Source organism: Phoenix dactylifera, chromosome 14, assembly GCF_009389715.1.
Source record: "Phoenix dactylifera cultivar Barhee BC4 chromosome 14, palm_55x_up_171113_PBpolish2nd_filt_p, whole genome shotgun sequence".
Classification (NCBI taxonomy): Eukaryota; Viridiplantae; Streptophyta; class Magnoliopsida; order Arecales; family Arecaceae; genus Phoenix; species Phoenix dactylifera.
The window spans coordinates 14,018,401-14,043,316 of NC_052405.1; the positions used below are offsets into that span (position 1 = coordinate 14,018,401).

Here is a 24,916-nt window from a genome sequence, read left to right on the forward strand (position 1 = left end):
AAAATAGCTCTACCAATATAATTAATGATAGAAGAATGATGACATCACTATAGTAATAAGAACGACACTGGACAAAGAATGGATGGAATGAAATACCATGATTATTCCATTTACAAGATTCTAATGGTTTGTAGGAGATAGAATATAATCATGTGAATTAGAAAAATCACAATTTAAGGTTGTGTTTGGCATCATTGTCACTTTTCTTTTTCACAAAACTTAAAAATAGAAAATCTGTTTCTGCTTTTTTTTCCTAATTTTTTTTGACAAAAGAAACATGTTTTCTAGTCACTATTATTTTTCTATTTTTCATAATAAAAAATAGGAAAACATGTTTGGTAATCCAAAATAGGAAATCCCTTTGGAATGCTTTTCCTCCAGTAAATGTTAGACATGCAGCCGTCGGTGATCATCAAGTGGAGGATACATGAGGTGCACCATGAATTGCAGTACCCATTCTATGTTGTCCATCTCATGGATACCTGCTGAATGAATGGTGAGGATAGCGTAGCCCTTGACATTCACATAGTTCCGGTTCCCTCCCACCACCACGATGTGGGATGTTATTGATGACACCATTGTTAGAGGAACCGCTATTGATTGCGAGGACGGTGGGGTGGAAGAGGCGGGAGGGAGGGAAGAGGGAGGAACTTCTTGGTGAAGTGGATGAGGGTGGAGGCGACGAGGTAGAGCAGTTGAGGGTAGAAATAATCATAGGAGATGAGGCTTGACTTGATTTCATAGCTCAAAAAGTTATTTTTAAAAATAGTGGAAGTGAAAGTGGAAGTATAAATTTTTCACCTCCACTTTTTTCATAAATTATGAAAAGTAATTTTAAAAATAAACAATAAAACTAAGGGAACTAAACATCTTTCTTGCATCGGATTTCGTGTTTTCATGTTTAAAAATAAAAAAGAAAAAAATGATACCAAATAGGGCCTAAAGTCATCAAGAAATGATGTCTTTATTTGAATTTCATTAAAAAATGCTTTACAGACATAATATTGCAACTGTTAATGCTAATTGTGAATGTAGCTACTTTGATTGCTTACGGTCTCTTGAACATGCGCTAAGCATCTTAGAAAGGTTGGATAAAAACTGCATATAAACCTTAAAAAGATCATGACGTATTTTTTTTTCAAAATTCATGCCAATGTACTATTTATTAATCGACAATGTGATACCAATAAGAAAGCTATCAATGAGCACGCTAGATGCAAGAGGAAGGCTAACCCCATTATCATAACTTAGGTGAAGCCTCCATGAATTTATTGCCCTTTGCAAAAACTTGACTAAAACAATTGGGTGATTCTAAACTTCACATCAAACAAATGAAAAGATGGTAATTTTTACTGCATTGAGTAGCAGATTGCTTAGTTACCTTTTACCAACAAGCAATGCTCTTAGCTTCTTATTATGTCCATGGTTCCTAGTGAAAATAAATGTATTCAAGCAAAACTGAGATTTGGGAAAGGTGTCAATGGTCAAAAATCAATACATAAAGATTGGAGAGATAATATCAGATATGCGGAACAATAGCCTAGGAAACTAATTGCAAGTTCTTGAGCCTTAAGTGACATACATTGACACCTCATGTTATCTGATTTAAGTGTGAGTGTGTGACTTATAGAAGGATGAGAAAAAGGTCAAGAGCAAGAGCAGAAGGAAATGTCTTAAGAAAAGGAAAAGTGCATAGAGACTAATAAAGTTAACATATCAATAACAAAAGGAGAACGAATGTGCAATTGGAAAATGAAACTAATAATTTGAAGGGTGGTCAAGAAGGTGACAACATGGGAGACATATAAATACCGTTCATGGCTTTAAGCTAATCCAAAACACAAACTTAAGCTAGGAAAGTTTCTCTTTATGGTTTGCCGAACCGGGCCGAACCGCTCGGTTCAACCAATATCGAGCCGAATCGGCACGGTTCGGCCAGTATTTTCGAAAAATGCCATGAACCGCTCCGAATCGATATGAACCGCTCGGTTCACATCGATTTGAACTAGTTTGCCCCCATTTTATAAAAGGCTTGAATTTATGGTCTGCCTAATCGGGGTGAACGCCTGGCTCACCTCGTACCGAACCGGTACCGTACCGAACTGGTAAAAGACCGGTACAGGTCTCGGTACCGATTCGGCTAACCTTATTGTTGTTTGATTGGAAAGCAAAAAAGAATTAAAATCAAAGCATTGAAAGTGAAAATTATAATGATTAAGGAGAACTGCTTGTTAATTATATGTTTTATGTACATGAAGCTGCAGAAGTTTAGGGAAGTTTGACTATGAAGAACAACAAAAATTTATGGACATTTAGTCATCTTTAGAGTTAGTGAAGAACATTAAACCTTGCAAAACCCGAGTTCTGACCATGGATATAAAATAAGAAATTCATAGTGCACAAACCAAAGTCATGTAAAGCATGACAAAAACAATAAATAAATTTTATTATCTAATACCATTTGTTGAATGAACCAAATAGGTACAAAAGCAAGACAAACCTAGCCAAATAGTCCAAAGGATGAAGCAAGGTTCGCTATCTCGGTACCGGGTACCGTATCGATACCAATATTGGTTCGATACAGTACGGTACGATACGATATGCACTATTATTGAAATAGTCCTCTAATAACTTTTTCAAATTTTATGTTGGTATGCTTCAATACAAATCAATATGCTTCGGTACGGATCAGTACACACTACAGTATGCTTCGATACAAGTCGGTATGCCTCGATATGGGACGGTACGCCTCGGTACGGGGTGGTATGGAGTTTGTACCGACTCAAAGTTAAAATTCGTACCAATTTTCTCCTTGTACGATATGGTACTCTCCATACCAGGCGGTACAGATGGTATGATAGACCATGAGATGAAGTATGGCTAGTAAATATGGTAGAATAGGCAAATTACCCACCAGGATCTAGCAAACTATGCCAAACATGCTGGTTCGGGGCATAAAAACTAAATCGAATGGTCACCAACACTGTTCAACCAGTCGAATCGAGACCTTGCCTCTCCCAACACCCTTGAAGGCTCGCCTCCCGTCTCTCCCCCTCTTGCCTCCTTTTCCGACCTCTCTCTTCAGGTGAGTCCATTCTTTGTCTTTCTCTCGGTCCCGATCATCAAATCTATAGCCGTCAGATGGGTTGAAGCCTTTGCAAAGTACTTGAATCCCTCGAAGCACTCTCTCTCCTTCGCTCGCATGTCCAATAGCATCCCGTCCATGTTTGATGATGACAACGTCTAGCTAGATGACTCCTCTCTCTCCACATCTTATCTCTCTCTCAGGTAAGTCCAAAGGGCTCGGCTTCTCCCTCTCCTTCTATATCCCCCCTCTCCTTATTCCTCTCCTCCTCTCTCTCTCCTTGGTTTCGATACACTGCAGTTCAGCATGATACATGCTGGAATCGAACCAATCACCGACTAGTATAACTATCGACACTAGTTCAGCGAACCCTATTATCCAATCTAAATACTTGGAGATGCATATTTAGGCATAAAATGCAAAACCACTTCCAAGGAGGGAGTGTGACTTTCACCTAATGTTACATTCCCAAGGCTAGAATCCAACTAGGCTAGGTGGAGTATCTATGCAACCCAAGCCTAATTGAAAAAAAATTCTAGGCTTCAGACTAGGCTGAGGCTCCATTTTTTTTCAAAATTATTGCTTAAGCTTGACCAGAGCCCGAATTCGAGCTTGGCCGAGAGCCCGATTGTGTCGTCCTGGAGAGGGGAGAGAATGGAGAGGAGAGAGAGACTAGGTGGGAGAGAGAGGAGAGCAGGGAGAGAGAGGAGAGCAGGGAGAGAAAGCTAGAGAGGGGAGAGAGAATGTAACTATTGGGCCTAGATGGGCCGACTTAGACCATAGTCGGCGGCCCATCTGGAGACCCAAATTGGGTATCTTTGGGAAGAAGATGGAAACAACCATCACCCGACTGTTGAGGCGGTTATAACCGCCTAACAGCCACGCGGTGGTGGCCGTTAAAGCCTTGCTTTTCCCCGAAGAAGGCTATAAAAAGTCCTTAGAGGCTCTCTTAGAGACACTTCTATCTCTCACTGCTCTCTCTCTCTCTCTTTCCTTCTTCCAGCGGCAATAGATCCACCCGGATCCGCCGCCGAGCCATCGGAGGAAGCGGCCCAAGCTTCCGCAGGAAGCTTCTTAGCTCCTTCACGGAGCTAGGTGAGCCTCGATCTTCCTCTTAGCTCTTCTATGTTTGGTTATTTCTAGATCTACTCTTACTGTGGGATCAAAACAAAATGGAAAACGAAATAAAAAGAAAAAAAAAAGGGAAAAAGGGGAAGAAGAAGAGAGGGGAAGGGAGAAGACCTACCTAGGGTTTCGGCCACTGATTCGGCACCGGCGCGACTGGCCACGGTTGCGGCCACAACAGATGACGGCCAAAGACCTTCCTTCTCTCGATTATCCCTTCCTCTTGATCTCCTCTTCCTTCAAACCCTAACCCTAGATCTTACTTTCCGACCCTTGGGAAGAGTCCACCAGCCCGGCTTGGTCGGAGAGGAGGATGGTCATGTTGGTGGTGGGCTACCCGTGCCTCCCTGGCCGGGTGGGCAGGCACTACCTCGGGTTGGGTTTAGGGGGAGATTAGGGATGAAGGGAGAGGAGAAACAAAAGGGCTAAGAAATTGGGTTGACATTTGGAGGAGAGGGTTTTAATGGGCCACGGGCCGACTGTTTTAGGGATGGATGTTATGGGCCTAAGTACGGCAGAAAGCTTCAAATGGCTTGGGCTTTAAAGGCCTGAAATTTGGCTGGGCTTGGTCCGAGCAAAATGTTCCTAAACTCTAAATTAACTTGGGCTAAAGGGGCCCAAGATCTGATGGGATATGTTAAACCAGATCTGGGCTCTATGGGCCAGGATCTAATAATGGATTTAAAGGACCTAGACTAAAGGGTTGTGTAGTGGTTGGGCTCGAACTGGGCTTGGGCCAAGCCAAGGTCTTCCCTAAATCTAATTGAAATTAAGTAGGACTTTGTAGACTAGGACAAGCATGGCCAGAACCATTTTTAGCCTGTAATTGGGCCACAAGCCAGATTATAAACCAACTATTTATACCACCGGGCTGAAAAGAAAATAACCTTGTAACTGGGCTTGAACTTAAAACTGAATCAGGTCATTGGCCTGAATAAAAGATTAGCCTAGTAACTGAATTAGGCCATGGACCTGAACCTGAAATTGAATCAGGCCATGAGCCTGAATAAAAGATTAGCCTAGTAACTGAATCAGGCCATGAGCCTGAATAAAAGATTAGCCTAATAACTAAATCAGACCATAGGCTTGAACCAGAAACTGAATCAGGCCATGGGCCTGAATAAAAGATTAGCCCTCTAACTGAATCATGCCTTAGGCCTGAATCAGAAACTGAATCAAGCCATGGGCCTAGATAAAAGATTAGCCCTGTAATTGGGCTATGGGCCTGAAAATAAAATATGAGTCCTTTGGATGGGTTGTAATGATGTAAAACCAAAAGTGTATTAAAAAATTTTAATTAAGAAAAGAGTGTGAATATATAGAAATAAAATATAATAACTAAAAGCAGAAAAGTAGTAGAAAAAGTAGAATAAAAGTTAAATAAATAAATAAATAATTGAATGAGCAAGTAACAAATAATTTGATCTCTATGATATGGCTAGGTGTTGGAGATTTGTCATCTAAACTTAGAAATTTGTGAGCAAATTGAGGTAAGTGACCATGACACAAATCTTTTTGCTTTCAAATACATGAAATTATTTGGATATAAAAATGCATATTATGTAAATTTCTCAAAACCTAGGATCAAGCATATGTTAGCAAGTGTCGTATGATTTTGGCTAAATGACATCCATCATGATTACTATATTGTATACACATGATTTATGATGATGTAAAAAATTGTATGAAAAATGAAGTTTGCAGTATGATCATGGATTTTACACATTATGATGCCATTATTCATCTTTCAATCTATTTATGAAGTAAAGTTTATGAAAAGCATGATATGATTTATGAACTCTCAGATTGCTATGTATAACCCCCGCCAGCAGGTAACAGTAGCTCGGCATACGATCCCCGCCAGCGGATAATAGTAGCTCGGCATACGGCCCCCGCCAGCGGGTAATAGTAGTTGGTAAAAACCTTGCCATGGGAATAAAAGCGGCCATAGCTGCACTACCATCTGAGAGTATGGATTTTAAAGCATGAAATAATGATAGAATTTTATGATGCATATCCATATTTATGAACTTGCATGATTGGGCATGCATTGCTTTATAACTTGTTTTAATATATATGTTATGAAATGTTTATTTTGGAATATCTGTTATTTTGCTTAAATAATGCATTGGCATGAGGAATAGTATGCTTGATCCGGTAAGATGGTGCATGGTTACTTATTGAGCTGCATAACTCACATAACTTTTTTTATTTTCTTTCAGATAAATAAGAATGCTAGGAGCAAGAAAATTGATGTTCTTTAGGGTTTGGAAAAATTTGTTTGAAATGTTCAAATTGTTAGAGCTCTGTACCATTCCCTGTTGATAAACATTCTATGAATGAAATATCATTTTTATATGAAATGTTAATATGGCTTTGTGTTATTGTGGGCAATGGTTAGTAGTAGCACGACCGTGTCATGGGCTGAATCAGGGGTGTAGTAAATTGAGCCAGATTTGGGGTGTGATAGAGATCAGGTGGAAGAGAGAGGAGAGGGGGCGAGAGAGATCCGAAGGGGGAGAGAATACAAGAGAGAGGGTAAGGGGAAGAGAGATCGGCTGGAGAGAGAAGGGGAGTGAGAGAGAGGAGAGAGAGGAGAGAGCAAAGAGGAGAGAGAAAGGAGAGGGGAGAAAGATTGGGAGAGAGGGGAGAGTGAAGAGAAGAGACCGAACGGATAGGGAGAAGAGAGCGGCTGGGGAGAGAGGAGAGGGAGAGAGATTGAGAGGTAGAGAGGAGAGAGATTGGGTGGGAGATAGGCGAGAGATTGGGTGGGAGATCGAGAGGGAGAGAAAGGAGAGAGGGGAAAGAGTAGAGGGGAGAGAGATCGGGTGGGAGAGAGGAGTGAGGAGAAAGAGTGGAGAGGGCTTAAGTATTGACGTACTTCGGGCCCTATTTTGAGAACCAAGCCCGACTGAAATGAGGATGATAGTGTTATTTTGATGATTAACAAGCAATTATCTAGAGTATGTTATAAGTTAAATCGATACTACATTCTTAAGTCTGTTACTCTCAGTATATTTGTTTAAATTGATATAGATACATTTCATTGTTTATTTGAATGAATCTAACCTTGAGATGCAGCAAAGTGTGGATTGAGTCGACCCAAAGGATGATTGGGTCGACCCCGGCACATCAAGAAATCATTTGGCACACTTCTGCAAAAATGGCACAGATGAACAGTGTGTTGGGTCGACCCAAGGAAAGCATGAGTCGACCCAAACATCAAGATCCTCAAAACAACTCAGAAAATGGTTCTCTGGATTTACTGAGAGGGTCGACCCAAGATGAAGTTGAGTCGACCCAAGCTTGAGTCGACCCAAACCCTGTGTGGGTCGACCCAAAGGCAAGACAGCACAGAAGACAGAAAAGGTTCTCTGGAAACCCTGTTAGGGTCGACCCAAGAAGAAGTTGAGTCGACCCAACTGAACCTTGAGTCGACCCAAGGAAAGCATGAGTCGACCCAAGTGAAGGAAAGATGAATTCCAAGTTTCTGTGTTTCTGAAGGTTGGGTCGACCCAAGAAAAAGTTTGAGCTGACCCAAGGTTTGGGTCGACCCAAGAAAAGTTTGGGTCGACCCAAGCACGGGCAGAAGCATAACGGCTAGTTGTGCAGAAGTGCTTTTTGGACTCCCAACGGCTATAAACGGCTAGTTTCTTCAATCCAACGGTCAGGAAGGACTATTTGGAGGTTGGAGAAGTATTTAAGAGGGAGTATTCATCAGAGGAAGCAAGCTTTGAAAAAGACATCAAGTGCATTCAAGAGAGAACCCTAGCAAGGCAAGCTTCATCCAAGAGCTTCATTCAAGAGTCAAAAGAAAGTGGTTGAGCAGATTCCAAGAGTCATTAAGAGCTCCATCCACCCTTGAAGAGTGAAGCATCCTTGACAAAGAAGAGAGAAGTCACATCAAGCCATAAATATTCTCTAAACTCTTCTTTGTAGATTATATTGTTATATTTGCTCATCTAGGAGTTTAAATCTTCTTCCTTTGTTTATTAAACTACTTGTAAAGGTTGGTTGGTTAGCCCGCAAAACCAACGGAATAGGTTGATTGGTGAACCCGGAAAACCAAAGTGTAAAGGTTCGTTGGTGAGCCCGTAAAACCAACATAGGTTTTTGGTGAACCCGGAAAACCAAAGTGTAAAGGTTCGTTGGTGAGCCCGTAAAACCAACATAGGTTTTTGGTGAACCCGGAAAACCAAAGTGTAAAGGTTCGTTGGTGAGCCCGGAAAACAATCCAACTGTAATCCGCGGGATTATAGTGAATTCCCGAGGGGTCGCTTGGGGAGTGGACGTAGGTGCTAAGGAGAGCACCGAACCACTATACTTCTTGTTGTTTGTATTGTGATTTGTTTAAGTTCACTAACTCATCATTTAACACAAGTAAGATAGTTAAAATTAAAGAAACCAATTCACCCCCCCTCTTGGCTTGTCACCTTGGGCAACAAGTGGTATCAGAGCAAGGTGCTCCAATAGTACTCATTGATCTCACAATCAAGAGTTAAAGATCATGACAACCCAAGTGGGATGTTCTATGAGTGAGGGGCAATCCACAAATAGACCACCTCTATTTAATGGCACAAACTACACATACTGGAAAGCTAGGATGATATTCATTCAAGCTTTAGACTATGAATTATGGTACATCATTACTAGAGGCCCTCACTCACTCTCTTACACTATTAATGAAAAAGACTTAGCACAATTGAATGCTAATGCTATGAACATACTATATTGTGCTATCCATGAAACTGAATTTAATAAAATCTCTGCATGCTTATCTGCTAAGGAAATCTGGGATACTTTAGAAAATATTTATGACAAAATTCAGATTAGCTCACATGTGCTTCAATTACATACTAACAGTGAGCCTGCAGAAAACGATGTTGAATCTCCCAATCCGGAAGAAAGAACAACAAATGAAGAATTCGGTGATGAAAACAAGGATCCATACCCAAACACCGAAAAATTCAAAAGCTTCCTAAAGACAAAGAAGAAGAGAAAGCAAGAAGAAAGTAAGAAAGAGATAAAAAGGAAGAAAGCCTTGACCAAGGAAGAGTCAAGCAAGAAAATAAAAGTTAGGAGCAACAATGATGATACTAGCTCCAAAGAAATACAAGGGGTAACTAACTTGTGCTTTATGGCACAACAAGATAAGGTACAATCTGAATCTACTCTTACATCAAATGATTTTCAAGAAGAATTCTCTTATGATGAATTATTAAATGCTTTTCATGATTTGTATTGTGAATGTAGAAAACTAGCTATGAAGAATAAAAATTCTAAGAAACTAAATCTAAAAATTTCAAAAGAAAGAAATTCTTTTGCTGGAATACAAGACAAACTAAATTCTGAAAATGAAAGCTTAAGGTTAAATTCAGAACAATTGATTCAGAAAAATCAGAATTTAATTAAAGAAAATCAAAACCTAAATGAAGAAATCAATCAATTAAAATTTTTTATTAACAAATTCACTGTAAGTTCAGAAAGATTAAAAATGATGTTTGAAAGCCAACATGTTGATTATGATAAATTAAAATTTGGCTCAACTTCCTTACTTAACAATAAATCTCTAGAGAAAAAGATTATCAATTCACCAAGCAAACCATTAAATAAGATAATTTATTTCAAACATGAAAAGAATGGGCATAACAACTTTACCTATGGTTCTAATACGAATAAATCAAATGGTAAAGTTATTACGATTAAACAGATTTGGATTCCAAAAGGAACCATATGCACTAACCCTCAAGGACCCAAGCAAGCTTGGGTACCCAAAATGAAAATATGAGGGTGTAGATGTAGGTGTGCCATGCTACCCATGAAACAAATGAAATTGTCATACAAATGGGTGCGTTGACACATAATTAAAGATAAGTCTCAATTTAGTTATTAAATCTAGTATAAGGTTTAACATTCTACTTCGTGTATTGAAATTATCTTTTTATGAAATTACGATACTCTCTGCATCAAAGTTTTTAAATGCCTTATATGTTAAATCTTATCTCAACGATTTTAGCATGAAATTTTCTAGTGCTTGCATCATGATAAGAAAACAATGAATGGATATATATATAACCTTCTTCTTCAAGTTTACAAAATCTAAATTCCCTCTCTAGTATAAACACTTGATGCTGATTTCATACCTTCATGTTAAAACTTTATTGAGCATAATACTTATGAAATCTTATTTCATTATTTGTGAAGATATGAGTATAATTTATCATTATATCACTCATTCCTTATGTGATTATTTGAAATATATTATGATTTACTCTATAAGTCGCATGTATGCATCATATGTTTCAATCATAAATGATTAATGTGTCGTGATCATAATGGAAATTCTACTAAAAAGTTTTATAACAATGGATTGTTTTTTCTTTATAAGTAATTCTCAAGACTATTCTAAAAATCTAAGATTAATAAATCTGATCTTTAAAGTGTTTCATTTAGTATAATCATTGTATCCTTGATTGAAAGATTAATATCCTTACATAAAATTATCTCAAATTCTACTGATTAATGTTAACACGTCATGTTTAATCTGAGCATAAAAATATTCTAAAAGTATGAATATTAATTCCTTTGAACCATCTCCCATAAGTCAAATATAAAATCTTAATTAATCTAAAAGAAAATTGCCTATCTCTCTGAAACAAGATTATTTGTATTGAAAGCCGAATCATAACCAGAATTTTGATAGAAACAACTATTTAAGATAATTTGATTAAAAATTAACTGGTATATCTTATTGATAATTATCTTAAGCAAATAGAATCTAAGCTAAATTGCTTCTGAAAATAAGAAATTGGTTTGACTTTGATAAATCTTCCTATTGCCTCACATGAGTGTCCTTGAACCATATTATTTAATAAAATTATCTCTTTAGTTCAAGTGACTTGTGCTTGCTTATATTTAGGCAATCTCTTGAGTAGAGTGACTCAAATTCAATCTTTGTTATATCTTATGTCAAGTCATATAGTTATGAAATATGTTGTATGAATATTCTTGTATCTTGGACAACCTAATGACTTGCCTTCAAGAAAGGAAAAAGATTCTACTAATGATGCAGGATCTATAAGCAAGAAATGAGAGATTTCAACTTGAAGGACACCTCCACGTAAGGTACAATAAACATTCATATGCAAACAAAAGAGAGAACTTTCTTTAGCCAAAAGTTTATACATGAGAAGTCTATTAAGTATTTGACTTAAAGAATGCAGAATGAATCGGTAATTTCATATATCTCTCTTATAAATCAGTTGAGCAAAGTCATATTGTGGCATGATTAAAATCTTTAATTACTAATTTCTTGATATCATGTCTACATATATTTTGACTAACTTATGCTTTAGAAATTGATTCATGGTTTGCTCAAACTAAAATGTTTCTTTGCCTATATCATAACCATCAAATACACAAGTATATGCTTAAAATGCTGATTTGAATTGACTTGTGAGAAGCTATGAATTCTTGAGCATAATGAAAATGTTGTTTGCATGATATACATTTATATGATACATAAGATTATTTCTTTATTCTGCTCTTTCATGTAAATTACTTGAGAATAACAAAAAGAGAGAGAGATAAAGAAAAGAAAATGGATATTATTTAAGAGAAGTAAAATCTAAGTAAAGGCAAAAACTTCAATCTTAAGGAAAAGAAAAACAAGCATAATACATTCGGCATATTTGTGAGACTAATATGAACATTCCTTTTGGAAGAGATAAAATCCGTAATTAATTACAGAAAAAGTTTGAAGTGAACATTTTAACCCTTCTATATTGCTCATCATAGGGATGGTGCCAATGGGGAGGCTAGTGGTAGTACCCGGCACTATTTGACCCAACTATTCGGTGTAGGGCATATTAGGGACGGCACAAGAGGGAGGCTAGTGGTAGTACCTCGTGCCCCTTCCAACTCCACCGGATAGGGAGCAAATAGAGTATAGAGCATAGAAAAGTAAAACCAAAAGAAATGAAGATTAGAATATCCACTGAGTGGTTAAAGGAGGAAATTCAAAAATGAGGAAATGAATGACAAGATAAATGAAAGTATATAAAAAGCTTGTGAAAAGCCAAATGAAGTTTCGATCACTTGAAAACACACCTTAAGGATAAAAGCTTAAACTTAATTTAAAAATGCTTCTATCGTTGCATTTTTGTAACTTTCATTATATACTTCAATGATTGCATCATTTTGGGGAATAACTCAATATGATTTCTAGATGAAAACTACGGTTTAAGAAAAAATAGAATTACTTTGGATACCTTGGTTGTTTGCTCCGATACGCATCTGAAACATATCATTTTTTATCTTATAAGTGTACTGAAATTGGTCTAAATGATGTGTTTTTCAATGATCTTGATTGTAAATAAATGGTTCTAAACATATGATATTATTTTGATATTAAAAAGATTTATGGTGCTTCATATATACATTGCTGAAAAACTATGACTAAGAAATTAATATTTTGAATATACACTCCTACATAATTAAATGCTTCTATCATTAAAAAGAAAAGCTATTTTTAAGAAGAGAGTTAATGATCCTAAAGCTTAGAATATTTCAACTCACTTCAATAATTCTTATAGGAAAGAAAATGTAATTACTTTTGAAAGAAATTTGAGCTTCAAAAGAATTATTTTTTGATTAATATCTCCATACATATTCAAAAAAAAATAAGAGGAAATATAATTTATTCTTGAAAGATTAAAAAGAGTGATTGCTATAAATTTTGAAAAATTCTAGATCACTCTACATTCTTGATATTATAGAAGAACAAAAAAAAAGGTTTGAAAGAAAATGCATCTTTTGAGGGGGAGCTTTAAATACTCAATCTCTTTATTGAAAATTATCTTCAAACTCTAAACTCTCAAATGGAATGATTAATTAAGGGGGAGAAAGAAAATTTCAGAGTGAGAGATCATATAGAACTTAATCGTATAAATTCGCATCTAAAGATGAGACAAAGAATACTAAATGTAAAGTGGTATTAAACTTTGTGCTTCATTGAATATCTTTTGAAAGTTGGATTTCCATCTGTATTCATCGGTAAATCATTTATTTCTGAAAATTTAATTGAAAAGGATTCCATCTGTCTTAGTTTCGAAAATTTATCTTGGAATCTACTTATGAGTTCTTATTGGCTTGCACTTTAGTGTTTCAATCCTGAGCCAATTCATTTTAATTGATTTTGATGCTAGGATCTTTAAAGGAGTAAAAGAAAGTCTTTAAGAGAGCTTTAAAAGAACTTCCAAAGCCCTGAATTTTATGTATCCTACATTGCATAAATTCATATTTTGGTATCTATGCTCCAATACTTTTATATCATGAAAGAACTTTGAAGTTATTAAGGATTAAAGATTCAACATAATCTTATGTTTTTCGAGTATATAAATTTTGATCTTTATCTGCTCTTATACTATACTCTAAAAATTAATTAGATTGCTCTCATGTTGCTATATACTTAATATATTAAAAAAAAAAAAAGGTATTGGATTTTCATTCGTGCTTTCTTTGAATATTATTCTTGATACTCCTTGAAATAACTTGAAAAGGATTCCATCTACACTTGATTTCAAAACTATCTTTGGAATCTACATTTAGAGATCACTTCTGGCTTACATCCTAAATATCTCATTCCTAAAGCCAAACACATAGAAATAAGATATCATTTTATTAGGGATCATGTGCAAAATAGAAACATATGTATTGAGCATATATGCACTGAAAAGCAATTAACCGACATATTCACAAAACCCTTGAGTGAAGATAGATTCTGCACGCTAAGGAGGGAATTGGCATATGTGATCCTCTTTATTGAAGAGATATAAAAGGGAGCAAGCAGTCTCATGATACATTCCTCCCATTTCTAAAAACCCATGTAACATGAGTCAAACTTGTAATCTATAGATTCCTTACTCATGTATCATTGTCCCAGAAAGAATTTGTAAGGATTGGAAGCAAGAAAATTTTTTTTAGAAGCGAAAAGGAAGAGAAAGGAAAAATTTCTGAACTTGGGTCGACCCAACCCAGAATAGGGTCGACCCAACGTTGAGTCGACCCAAGAAAATTTTTGAGTCGACCCAACGTCGGGACCCCACTATTAAAAGGGGGACCCGTGAGCTATCTAGGGCACTGTTTACCCTTTGTCCTCTTTCGAAAACCCTATTCCCCACTCTCAAATCTTCTCCAATCATCTCCAAACAGTAGATTACTTCAAGATCTTGGAGAAATGGGACCCAGGAGAGCCGTAGCCAAGCGATCCGGGAGAGTCTCACGATCTTGTTTAGAGCCTAGGATATGTATCTAGTTCTCATATGTATTTTGTGTTGATCATGTATTTTGAACCTTGATTAAGGAACATTGTATTTGCTTTTGTTTTTGGCATGATTGTACTAAAATATTCCTATTTTGATCAATGAAGTTTGAATGTTTGTTATTTATTGTGTCCTTTCCCATGTACCTATTTGATGATAACAAAAAGGGGGAGAAGTAAAGAAAGAGTAATAGGGGAGAAGTAAAGATAGAGTAAATAGAATAACAAAAAGGGGGAGAAGTAAAGAAAGAGTAATAAGGGAGAAGTAAAGATAGAGTAATAAGAGGAGAAGTAAAGAAAGAAAGAGAAATAATTTGTAAAACAAATTGAAAATCATATAGGAAAGCATATACATCCAAGGGGGAGCAATTTGCAACAATGAAAATGATCAAGTCAAAAATTTATATCAAATTTCAGAATTTGGCACATATAATTTCAGAATTTGGCACGCACCTTTCACACCTCGATACATAACCTGAAACTCATGTTTTATCTCAAATTTTTGGAGTTTCATCTTTAATGAATTATAAATGAAAGGGGGAGTAATTTAAAAAGTCAAATTGGCAACATTTGAATGATATAGGGGGAGACTTCACTCTTATATATGAAAAGCTGAAATTCAGCAAGTTAAGCCCTTTCAAAAACTGATTTTAAAGACAAGTATCAATAGGCTCATACTCTTTATTTTGTAATCATCAAAAAGGGGAGATTGAGGATGATAGTGTTATTTTGATGATTAACAAGCAATTATCTAGAGTATGTTATAAGTTAAATCGATACTACATTCTTAAGTCTGTTACTCTCAGTATATTTGTTTAAATTGATATAGATACATTTCATTGTTTATTTGAATGAATCTAACCTTGAGATGCAGCAAAGTGTGGATTGAGTCGACCCAAAGGATGATTGGGTCGACCCCGGCACATCAAGAAATCATTTGGCACACTTCTGCAAAAATGGCACAGATGAACAGTGTGTTGGGTCGACCCAAGGAAAGCATGAGTCGACCCAAACATCAAGATCCTCAAAACAACTCAGAAAATGGTTCTCTGGATTTACTGAGAGGGTCGACCCAAGATGAAGTTGAGTCGACCCAAGCTTGAGTCGACCCAAACCCTGTGTGGGTCGACCCAAAAGCAAGACAGAACAGAAGACAGAAAAGGTTTTCTGGAAACCCTGTTAGGGTCGACCCAAGAAGAAGTTGAGTCGACCCAACTGAACCTTGAGTCGACCCAAGGAAAGCATGAGTCGACCCAAGTGAAGGAAAGATGAATTCCAAGTTTCTGTGTTTCTGAAGGTTGGGTCGACCCAAGAAAAAGTTTGAGCTGACCCAAGGTTTGGGTCGACCCAAGAAAAGTTTGGGTCGACCCAAGCACGGGCAGAAGCATAACGGCTAGTTGTGCAGAAGTGCTTTTTGGACTCCCAACGGCTATAAACGGCTAGTTTCTTCAATCCAACGGTCAGGAAGGACTATTTGGAGGTTGGAGAAGTATTTAAGAGGGAGTATTCATCAGAGGAAGCAAGCTTTGAAAAAGACATCAAGTGCATTCAAGAGAGAACCCTAGCAAGGCAAGCTTCATCCAAGAGCTTCATTCAAGAGTCAAAAGAAAGTGGTTGAGCAGATTCCAAGAGTCATTAAGAGCTCCATCCACCCTTGAAGAGTGAAGCATCCTTGACAAAGAAGAGAGAAGTCACATCAAGCGATAAATATTCTCTAAACTCTTCTTTGTAGATTATATTGTTATATTTGCTCATCTAGGAGTTTAAATCTTCTTCCTTTGTTTATTAAACTACTTGTAAAGGTTGGTTGGTTAGCCCGCAAAACCAACGGAATAGGTTGATTGGTGAACCCGGAAAACCAATTGGAAAGGTTCGTTGGTGAGCCCGTAAAACCAACATAGGTTTTTGGTGAACCCGGAAAACCAAAGTGTAAAGGTTCGTTGGTGAGCCCGTAAAACCAACATAGGTTTTTGGTGAACCCGGAAAACCAAAGTGTAAAGGTTCGTTGGTGAGCCCGTAAAACCAACATAGGTTTTTGGTGAACCCGGAAAACCAAAGTGTAAAGGTTCGTTGGTGAGCCCGTAAAACCAACATAGGTTTTTGGTGAACCCGAAAAACCAAAGTGTAAAGGTTTTTGGATTGTGAGCCCGGAAAACAATCCAACTGTAATCCGCGGGATTATAGTGAATTTCCGAGGGGTCGCTTGGGGAGTGGACGTAGGTGCTAAGGAGAGCACCGAACCACTATACTTCTTGTTGTTTGTATTGTGATTTGTTTAAGTTCACTAACTCATCATTTAACACAAGTAAGATAGTTAAAATTAAAGAAACCAATTCACCCCCCCTCTTGGCTTGTCACCTTGGGCAACATGAAATTATCTCGGGCTTATACCCAACCTAAAGCTAACTCGGCCCGAGCCCACTTCTAGCCCTACACACTTTCTTGGAAGAGAACATGCATTTACTTTAGGAAGTAGGAAAATATTATTTTCATAATCATGGAGTCTAAAACTGGATCTTTGTAATTCATATTGCTTTGTTTGTATGTATCGACCATTATGAGGCTAGTACTTTTCTGTTTACCGTTATTTGACGTTATTACATAGAAAACTGGGCTGTATCGATATATAAGCTTGTGAACTAGTGGTACTAGCTAGTATGACAAATACGAATTGGTATGGATCAATTTAAATTTTAAGTTAATAGCTTGAGTACTTTAATACTTATTTTGACTGCCCCATTAAAGTTTTAAGGAATATTCTTGGATATTAAAATCATATATACATCAATATGTTGACTCATTAAGATTCAGTAATTACAATAAAATCCAAGAAAAATATGGATGTATAAACATAATGACTGCAAGCCACATGAGTTTCCAAATTGACAATGAAGAGTTGATAGATTGCTGGTTTTCAGTGAAAGAAACATCTCATGTAAGGTTACTTATCTTTTACATGCTTTTTTCTAAGTGTTTGTTTTCTTTTTTGCATATTAATTACTTAATTTTATTATTTTCAGTTAATTTTTAATTGCTTGCACAAGAAACCTATTTTATGGGAAAACAAATTAACAATCAAAGTAACAATCAGTGTACCACGGGCATCTAAGTAGGCCCAATATGCATTGTTGACCCCTTTTCTAACAAATTTAGTTTTTTTTTTTTTGGTAAGTCGGCCTCTCACTACACTCAGCTGTGAGACGGCCTAGAACAGTCACAGTACAAAACACGATCTAATGCCAGTAGCACACGATTGAAAATACTCCAAAAGACACTCTCAGAGTGGTGGGTTACAAAGGAGGCGACCCAGTCTGCTGCACTCTTTGCCTTTCGAAACACATGCGAAGCCCGAAATGACTCTAACTCCTCTACGAGAACAAATTAAGGTTTTGGATCTCCTAGTAAGTTAACATATTTCTCAAAAAAAAAAAGAAACATGGTATCGATGCTAGAGGTCATGATTTGAAAACATTCAAATCCTTGTTCATGCCAATTTTAATTTATTAACTAAATAATTGTTATCTTGAGTATTTTTCCTCTTCACTCATTTCTACTTATTACTAGAAGTAAGATTCGTCATCTCGATACTGCACTCTGTATCGGTGCCACATTAGCACTGTGTCGGTATAATATGGAATGGAGTTTTTTCGGCAAATCGAGTGTTGGTACGCCACTCGTACCGGATACCGATACCAAACTACTATGGTACGGTATGCTCCGTATTGCCCAGTTTGGGCTGGTACGGCAAACCATGATTTGAAGTTATTCTTGAATCGTTTGTCTTTATTTGTATAGCCCAGGCTATAGAAGGTGTGGTGTTAGATATTGATGGGAGGCAAAATGGATCGTCCTGTTCCAGCGTGGAGTCACTCAATTCCGACCGAGCAGGCCTTAGAGCCAAGCAGGCCTGACCTCAGCCCGCCGAAGGCCGAGCCGACCTCGACCAGAGGCTAGGCCAACCTCAGCCCTCTTCGAAAGCCGAGCCGATCTCGCCAAGCACATGCCGCGGCCTCCAAGCCTACCTGACTTCGTCCGCAACCGCACCTGCGCGCGCGCCCACGCCCACGCCCACACATGTGGCCGAACATCCCGGCCTCGCCAGCCGCTTTCTATGAACCATTGCTTGCTGGCCACGCTATGATGTGCCAACCAAGGATCATGCCTTGCTGCCCTAGCTATGCTTGCTATCAAGGGCCATACCCTGCTACATCTGCCAAGGGCCATATCCTGCCACACCTGCCAACACACGTCGGCTCCAGCTATTGGCCAACTGATCACAGCTCAGCCCGAGATTTCAGGTAACGGCCGTGACCCTCACCCTATAAAAAGAGGGTAGGAAAAGACCCTTGGTAAGCTATTATAAGCATTCTTAAGCCATAAGAGGCCATCAAAGGCACGGAGAAACCTCTCAAAAGGCCCAGCTAACTTAGCCATCGGAGGGCCTTCGCCGGAATCTCCGACCAAGGCTTTATGCAGGTATCCCAAAGCACAGGAGGTGACCCTCTTTCTCCATCCCGGCCGGTGGCTTCTCGTCTTCCTCTGGCGCGGTCACCCTCAGGCCAAATTTCAACCACAACAGGTATGATATACCTTGTTGACCCCTTCTCTAATAATTAAGCTTTTGGGTCTAGTGGTAAGTTAACAGCACTAACAGAATACTTTGTGTCAGCCACGACAAGTAGAGCATCCTGTACAAGTGTTTGGACCCTTGGATAATATATTTAAGTGGCAGCTTATGAGGCATTAACATCAAGAACTGGTTTCTGCAATGTACCCACATCCCATTAATGCTAATCTGAAGACTTTCTGTTCTTTTATGTCAAATTTGGAAATTTTGTAAAGGCATCACCGGGATAAGTTGGAATCTTCTCATGTTTAAATGTTTCAATTTTAATGTTAGCTTCATCAGGTAACAATATAAGAATTATAGATGTGAAACTATTACGTTTATGGCTATAGTCAAGTTTCACACGATTATGAATAATGATAAGACTGTAGGAGGGTACCCATGATATATATGCTGATGTTTGCAAGAATTGGTTTTCAATCAAGTTAATATGCTAGACTGGGAGATATCATTAATTGTTCACAGACTTAATGGTTCACATAATTCTTTGAAATAATTGTGCACCAATGTAGACTGGGAGATATCATGATATTTCAGCCAGTTTTATCCACGTGCAGAGAATGGATAGATCAAATTGCTAATTTTGTCCGCTCAAGGTGTGAAGAGACGTACTCAAAGTCACTTCAGTGCTTTGCACATACATATAGCTAAGGTGCACATAGCAATGATTGTACAGTTAGATTTATCTACTACTAACAAATTTTCTTCCCATACGAAATCAAAGAGCAAGACTATTGCTAGACCTTCATAAAATTCCATAAATGAAAACCAAATTAAAGTTTCTCTACTGCTATAGATGAAAGTACCTCATTTATGAATTGTTGAGTTCCGCTACTAGTTGAATCAGCAGAAACCTTGACTGCCACTTCTTTTCCGTCCTTCATTTTTCCATAATAGACAGTGCCAAAGCTTCCTTCACCAATCTTTTTTGAAAACTTGCAAGTTGCTTCTTCTATCTCAGTAAGTGAGATATAGTAAGCCAAATCTAGACCATCATCAATGACCAAAGATGCACCTCGTACGATAGAATAGGGACTTGAAGATTTAGAAAGGATGCGCAGATAATTGCCTGAAAAGACTATCATATGATATCAGTAACAAGTCATTTTGATATCAATAATAAACGAATACTATTTGTTAATTAAAGTTCTAGTTCACATACTTTTCTTATGACTTTCACCCTGCAATGGCTTCTTTTGATGATTCCAAAGCAGCCACAAACATCCCACTAGCAAAAGTACAGCAGCAAATGCTCCAATGACTGTAGCAACTATTAACTGAAGATGCCTCTCATGCTGTCCCATTAAGCGTAATCCAGGATTGCCATCATAACTGAAAGCAGGGTGCTGTTGGTTAATGAAATGCCACTGTGCTGTCAGAAAATCTAACATATTTTTCTGGTGTTGTCATGTTGAATCAATATAAGAAGGCTGCAAGGGGCAGGAAGTTTCAGAACTATGTAGAATATAGCTGTATTCAAGCAGTTAGCGGTATTTTTGGGGGAGAAAATGTACCTCCAATTAATGTTTGAAACTAATTCAACTCTGCATTTTTATCATGCATTCTACTTTTAAGTATATGATTTTTGCAGTTGCTCCATCAAGAGTGACCTTGTTTTGGAGATTGGAGACATGGATAAATGTCAAGAAGCATCCAAAACTTTGTTGTAGTTAGTGATATAGGGATCTAAAGAACTTCTTAGTGCCCATTTTTACATACTTTATAAGATAGATGCCGTGAGGTGAGAAGTGTTGTGAGGACCTATGCAGGCATGTGTTTAGTCCCACGTTAGTTATTCTCCGGAGGGATCTTAGGTAATTATATAGGACTAAGGACCCCAAATAATACCTTCTGGCTAACCTTTTTGAGTGAGGTTTTGGGTTATTATAAATGGTATCAGAGTGGATCCGGACAATAACCTATTGGATTGTGAATCCACCATGTGCGGGCTCAATTCCCATTGTTTGCCCAAATTTAAATAAATTAAAATAATAAAATTATAATAAAAAATTAAATTTGATAATTTACGATTCCATCTATTATACCACTCCGTGGTATGTTTCATTGTGTAATTTAGGTTTGCCCTAATTGGTACTTACAATTACGTAAATCAATAGTTCAAACTACACTCAAAGGTAGGGCATTTTCCATTGATATAGGCCAGCACTCTCACTTTCACCACCAGTTACATTTTTAGTACAAATGAAACTATAAATGTAACTGTCGGGGCCATTAGAGCTGACTATGGGCCGACCATTATGCTTGTAATTAGATTTGAATGGATTCAGACTCTTAGCCTGGCAAGGATGTTGGGGCTTAAACATAAAAGAGTATGTGATGACCTGTGCGAGCATGAGTTTAGTCCCACATCGGCTATGCACTGAATAGAACTTAGGTACTTATATAAAGCCGAGGAATCCAAAACAATCTTCCGACTAGTCTTTTTGGGTGAAGTTCTAAGTTGTTGCAAATGGTATTGAGTGGATCCGGCCCACGACATATGTGGAATAGGGGACAATGTAGCACAAGCTCATTTGAATTGATCATGAATTGATTGTGGTGTTTGAGATTGGATTGGAATGGATTTAGACCCTTTAGCCTAGCAAAGATGCCAGGGCTTAAACGAGGAGAGTATGTGAGGATCCGCATGTGTGTTTAGTCCTATATCGGTTATTTGTCAGGAAGATCTTGAATACTTATACATGACTAAGAAACCTAAATAATACCTTATGGATAGTCCTTTTAGGTGAGATCCTATATTGTGATAAACATAGTTCGTCGTACCGACCCAAACCGAATTGTACAGAGCATACCATACCATACCGGTTCGATATCGATACCCCATGAGGAAGGTATACCGACACTCGATATGCCGAAAAAATTCCGTATCATACTATACTGACACAGTGCTAGTGTGGCACCAGTACAAGGTCCGGTACCCTGACAGTAAACCTTCAAGTATTCTCTTTTAATGAGGCATGACAAATATCTCTCTGAGATAATTTCATTTTAGACTAGTTTGTATTACAAGTGCATGCCTTAAACTTTAGCCTTCTAGCTTATTATCATGTCGCATAAAGTCACCAAATTACAACTGACAAATAACATCTCTCCAGAGTATCAGATCTTTGTTGGGGGTCTTTTTTTCATTTTTTTTCCTTTAGAGAGAGGAACCTCTCTAATTGGATTATTAGAAACAAAACAACTCCCACAAAGTCATCTATTATCAATGTAGAAAGCATAGTTCTCTTTCACTTTCACCATCCACTTCTTAAATTTTCATAGTAGTGCCAGAAGTATTTGTTATCTGATTGGAGAAACTATAGGCTAGGTCATATTTCTTATTCGCACCTCCACACTGTTAGTTAAAAGGGTGTCTTTCAATTTTCAAATATATTTAGCATGCATGGCTTTCATAAAAAATGTGTAGGCAATTGGCAGGGAGCTTCTTGTGGATGGAATGAAGTTTGTGGTTCTAATCATCAAATGGGAGCTGTGCTGAAAATATATTAGAATTTTCAGACTTACCAAATGTGTACAACGTGGTGCAACCTAGGCTTGACCAGGCTCAACCCTGTGGCAACCATTGTTCGTCCCCAGTATGCTGGTTTAAGCTCAGGTGTGGGATCAGTTTGAACTCAGTTTAAATTGAGTTTGACTCTGTTAATGAGCTGGGGACTGCTCCTGACTGGTTCAAGTTAGTGGGCTTGAGATCTGATACTTATGACATGTCTTGTCCATATTTGCGATTTTAACCTTAAAGGGACTTGATTCTGGTGGCTGTCCAAAACAGCAACCAGGACCAGATCAAAGGGCCAAAAGACCTACTTTTCACTTAACATGAACTGAGACACAAAACCTGGCCAAAAACAAAATTGAGAGTTGACTTTTCACTACAGTTGAGAAGACTCCCATGGACAAAGTTCAAGAAGATGACCTCCATTGATCCCTTCCAAAATTAACAAAAAAAAAATCTTGTCTGCTCTTCGTTCTTCTTCACCTATTTCCACTTTCATTTGAAAGGTTCAATTTCTTGCTTGTTCACTTGATAACTTTTGTTTACTAACCACCTGACCTCAAAAGCTGAAGCTGATAGGATATGAATAAACAGTGTGAATCAGGCTTGTAACCCCCGCTCCATGAAAAAAAATCATGTGTGGCAACGGGCCATGCACATGGAGGGATACGCAAGTTAAGACAACAATTAATAAGGGTCGAGATGACAAGTGGGGTATTAAATAAATAACAGGCCTAGAGGGGGTTTGAACTCAAGACCTCCGACAACCTGATCTCTAATACCAATGTCCACTAACCACCAACTGCAAATGTTTAAGCTGATAAGGAGTAGTTGACAATCTATTTCAGACTTGGCAGGTTTAGTTCATGGATTTCCTATATTTGAGTACAAGTCTTCTGCTAGAATTGTTCCAGGGACAACTCTTAACTTTGTGTTAACTCCCTTTGTTTTTGAGAGTTTTCCACAGGATAACTCTACTATAATCTTTTAAAAGGACAAATATGTTGCAGAAATCCAAATGGAATCCCCCATTAGACACTGAACCCATTTCTATGATCCACAGATATGATAGACTATTTGATTTCTGACTTAAAATCTTAGTATCAGAATGGACTGAAAATTAAAACTATTTGGATTCTGAAGTTTATCAATGATGTAAGCTTCACCTTGATGGCAAGGTTTATCTTAATGATGGACTTGAAATAAGCTTAACTCGACCTTAAAATCTTTACTTGGATTAATTTAAGCTAAAAAACATATGAATTCATCAAGTCCTCTAATGACCTTAGGGCATCACTTTCAGATGTACCTAACTGGCTACATTCACCTTGAGTGGGTGAGTAACACTTGCTACTCAATCTTCAGTCGCCTTGTTAATTAATTAGCTTTTATCCTAGAGTTGAAGGATCCAGATGGAAAGCAGCTTAAATATATTATGTGAAAGGGTACAGGATTCTTTATGACACTTATGATGATAACTCCATGAAATCACTCATTTTCTGGGTGCACGTGTCGGAATCTGGTTAGTCACCAAATTTAGATACCAAGATTGGGGTAAATTGACCTTTATTCCTCAACACAGGCCAATGTTAACACAACATCAATATGATACAATTAGAGTATCGAAACTATTGTGAACCAGAATCGAAGAAGAAATCCATCTGAACTACTTGATGCAAAACATATGATAGACAACAGAAATGGATCACCTTCACAAATGGGTATATGAAATAGAGACATATTAAACTTTTTCTTTTATTGTTTCCCTGTGGTATTCTCACCATGCTGTTCACCACATTTCATGAATGCATATTGTACAAAGGCATAATCCAAATGAGAGTGCATATTTCTCACATTCTGGCTCACCTCTCCTCTAAGTCTAAAAATATGACATGAATCAAAGCTTAGTAGAGTTAAATTGACATCAATCATCCACTGCAAAGAATTTATTGCTGTATTTTGTACTTATAATAGAAGAGGAATATGATCATTCTGAATCCTAAGGAGAATCAAGATTTTGTTTCTCTAACAAAAAGTTTATTAACTTCTTCAAGAATAGCACATGCCATACTGGCCTATCTGTTTGGATTATTAGAGTTTCTGCATACTCACTTGAATATGAATTTTCCATTTAACAGTGCTGGAGGTATATCCCCGCTTAAATAGTTGTTTTGTACATACCTGCAGTAGTCAATTTATCACTGTATCATCTACTCTCTTAAGAAGAAGCTTTAAGATTAA

The 24,916-nt window shown here is 37.5% G+C and overlaps 1 protein-coding gene across 3 annotated transcripts in view; it reads right to left on the reverse strand.

The window, feature by feature from the left end:
* Nucleotides 1-24,916, reverse strand: part of LOC103711613 (probable LRR receptor-like serine/threonine-protein kinase At1g67720) — a 36,129-nt gene that overhangs the window by 5,533 nt on the left and 5,680 nt on the right. For 2 of the 3 annotated variants that reach the window (XR_005514900.1, XM_039133771.1), the window contains exons 8-10: nucleotides 24,788-24,856; nucleotides 20,321-20,490; nucleotides 19,965-20,236 (exon numbers count right to left, since the gene is read on the reverse strand). Coding sequence is in view for 2 of the 3 variants with exons in the window: in XM_039133771.1 (XP_038989699.1) it covers nucleotides 19,965-20,236; nucleotides 20,321-20,490; nucleotides 24,788-24,856 (511 nt within the window). In the remaining variant the exon portion in view is untranslated. The remainder of the gene's footprint in view (nucleotides 1-19,964; nucleotides 20,237-20,320; nucleotides 20,491-24,787; nucleotides 24,857-24,916) is intronic. The other variant, XM_039133772.1, reaches the window with a different exon arrangement.